This window comes from Dioscorea cayenensis, unplaced genomic scaffold (genome assembly GCF_009730915.1).
Source record: "Dioscorea cayenensis subsp. rotundata cultivar TDr96_F1 unplaced genomic scaffold, TDr96_F1_v2_PseudoChromosome.rev07_lg8_w22 25.fasta BLBR01001043.1, whole genome shotgun sequence".
In the NCBI taxonomy this organism is placed as follows: Eukaryota; Viridiplantae; Streptophyta; class Magnoliopsida; order Dioscoreales; family Dioscoreaceae; genus Dioscorea; species Dioscorea cayenensis.
Window position 1 is genome coordinate 1 of NW_024087434.1, and position 1,804 is coordinate 1,804.

The following is a 1,804-nucleotide window of genomic DNA, read 5'->3' on the forward strand; positions in this document are numbered from 1 at the left end:
ATCAGTTTTGTGTCAGCAACCAGTCTTAAAAGCCAGCATAAATATATATATAATATGACACTAAAAGCTCACCATACTGAGTTTTGCTTATGTTTTTCATTAATTTGTAATTAGTTGAAGATTTTAAATTAAGTTAAATGAAGGCATGGGCAAGTAATTAAAAAATGTTTTCTAAAAATTTTAGTAATTAATAAAGTATTTTTTACCATGTTAAGAATTAATTAATGAGATGATCATATGATCAGTGATTTACTACCATGTCTTAAAAAGTTAGATTTATGTCAAGCCAAATTAGAAGGAATGAAAGCTCATTAAACAAAGGTCTAACAAAGGACATAAATCCATGAATTGAAAGTTGAGTCCTATTTAATAAAAAGTAGTGGTATGCATTCATGGCTCCATTTAATTTACTAAGCAAAAGACAATAAATCCCATTGAATTTTTGTGGAGTTTCAATTCTCTACATTTACTTTGAACAATAAATCCCATTGAAGAAATTGAAATGACAAGAATGCAAGTAATGGAAGAATAAGAATCAAGAAAGAAAGAAAGTCAAATGAAAGAGAAACAGTTCACTTTCACATCTCATTTACCTTTGAACCTTAAAAGAGTCAGAACCTCATCAGTGAGGAGAAGAAGATACAGCACAATGCAACAAGAGATACAGATATAAAAACAAACCTAAAAATAGTTGAGAAGTTAATACCATTTAAAATATGGTTCAGAGTTTTTGACAAGTCAAGGTCCAAAAGAATTAATGCCTATAAATAACAAAGTTTAAGCTTTCATCTCATGAAGAAATCAAGCCCCTTGCATTTACATCCAATCTTTTTCAAATACTATATTAGAAATAAAATAGCTAGAAACAAAAAGAATGAGAGATGAGAAGGAAAACAACCATACTACCATTAAAGCCTCTGTTGGCTTGTATTAAAAGAAGCTCCCTCATCCTCTTCAATCTCTCTTCTTATATAATGCCATTCAACCCTCATGACCACCACCACCACCACTATCATCATCATCTCTTCACAACTCCTTCCCAAACACCATCACCATCATCATCAAGGTATGCCCATGTCCATATATATATTTGATAAAAGTTTTCATATAGTATTTTGAGTGCATGAATATATGTTTGTTTAGTTATTATTGGAGAAAAGAAACATGAATGGGAAGAGCCCAAAGTTGGAGTTGAAGCTGAACCTATCACCACCAAGGAGGGGAGTGCAGGACCATCAAGAGAGAGAGAGGAACATAACTCACCAAACAAATCATCTCCAATGTCTCCAAGATCACCACAAAGTTCATGCTTATCATCAGAGAGTGATCAAGGGATGAAACACTACTCCAGCAGCCCTGAAACAGCATCCATGGTGCTTGCTGGCTGCTCAAGGTGCTGATCTATGTCATGGTTTCTGAAGAGGACCCGAAAGTGCCCCCAAGTGCAAGAGTCTTGCCCTTCTTGATTTCCTTAATGACAACACTGAAAATAAGAAGAATAACAAGATCTAAACAAGCACTGTAGTACTGTTAGTAGTTCCTACTGTTGTTGCTGTTGTTGGTGTTGGTGTTGTTTTCTTTGTTTGTGGTTTTAGAGTTTTCAAGTTAATCTCTGTCTCTTTTTCTCTTTATCTTCTTCCTTGTTGTGAAGAAGATAGAAGAAGAAGAAGAAGAAGAGATCTAGTTTAGAACTTTTAATGAATGATGATGGTTAAGGTGATGATGATGACATTAAGTGGTTAAGGGCATTGAATCAAAGGGAGAAGGGTTTTGGGTTGAAATTCCATAAGAACACTTAAATGCA

General features: G+C 34.0%; 1 protein-coding gene across 1 annotated transcript; it reads left to right on the plus strand.

Moving 5' to 3' along the window:
* The first annotated feature begins 948 nt into the window (after window positions 1-948).
* Window positions 949-1,400, plus strand: LOC120255520. The gene is made up of 2 exons (XM_039263330.1): window positions 949-1,066; window positions 1,144-1,400. The coding sequence occupies exons 1-2, from the start codon at window positions 991-993 to the stop codon at window positions 1,398-1,400; spliced, it is 333 nt and encodes a 110-aa protein (XP_039119264.1). The 5' UTR covers window positions 949-990.
* The last annotated feature ends 404 nt before the right edge of the window (window positions 1,401-1,804 follow it).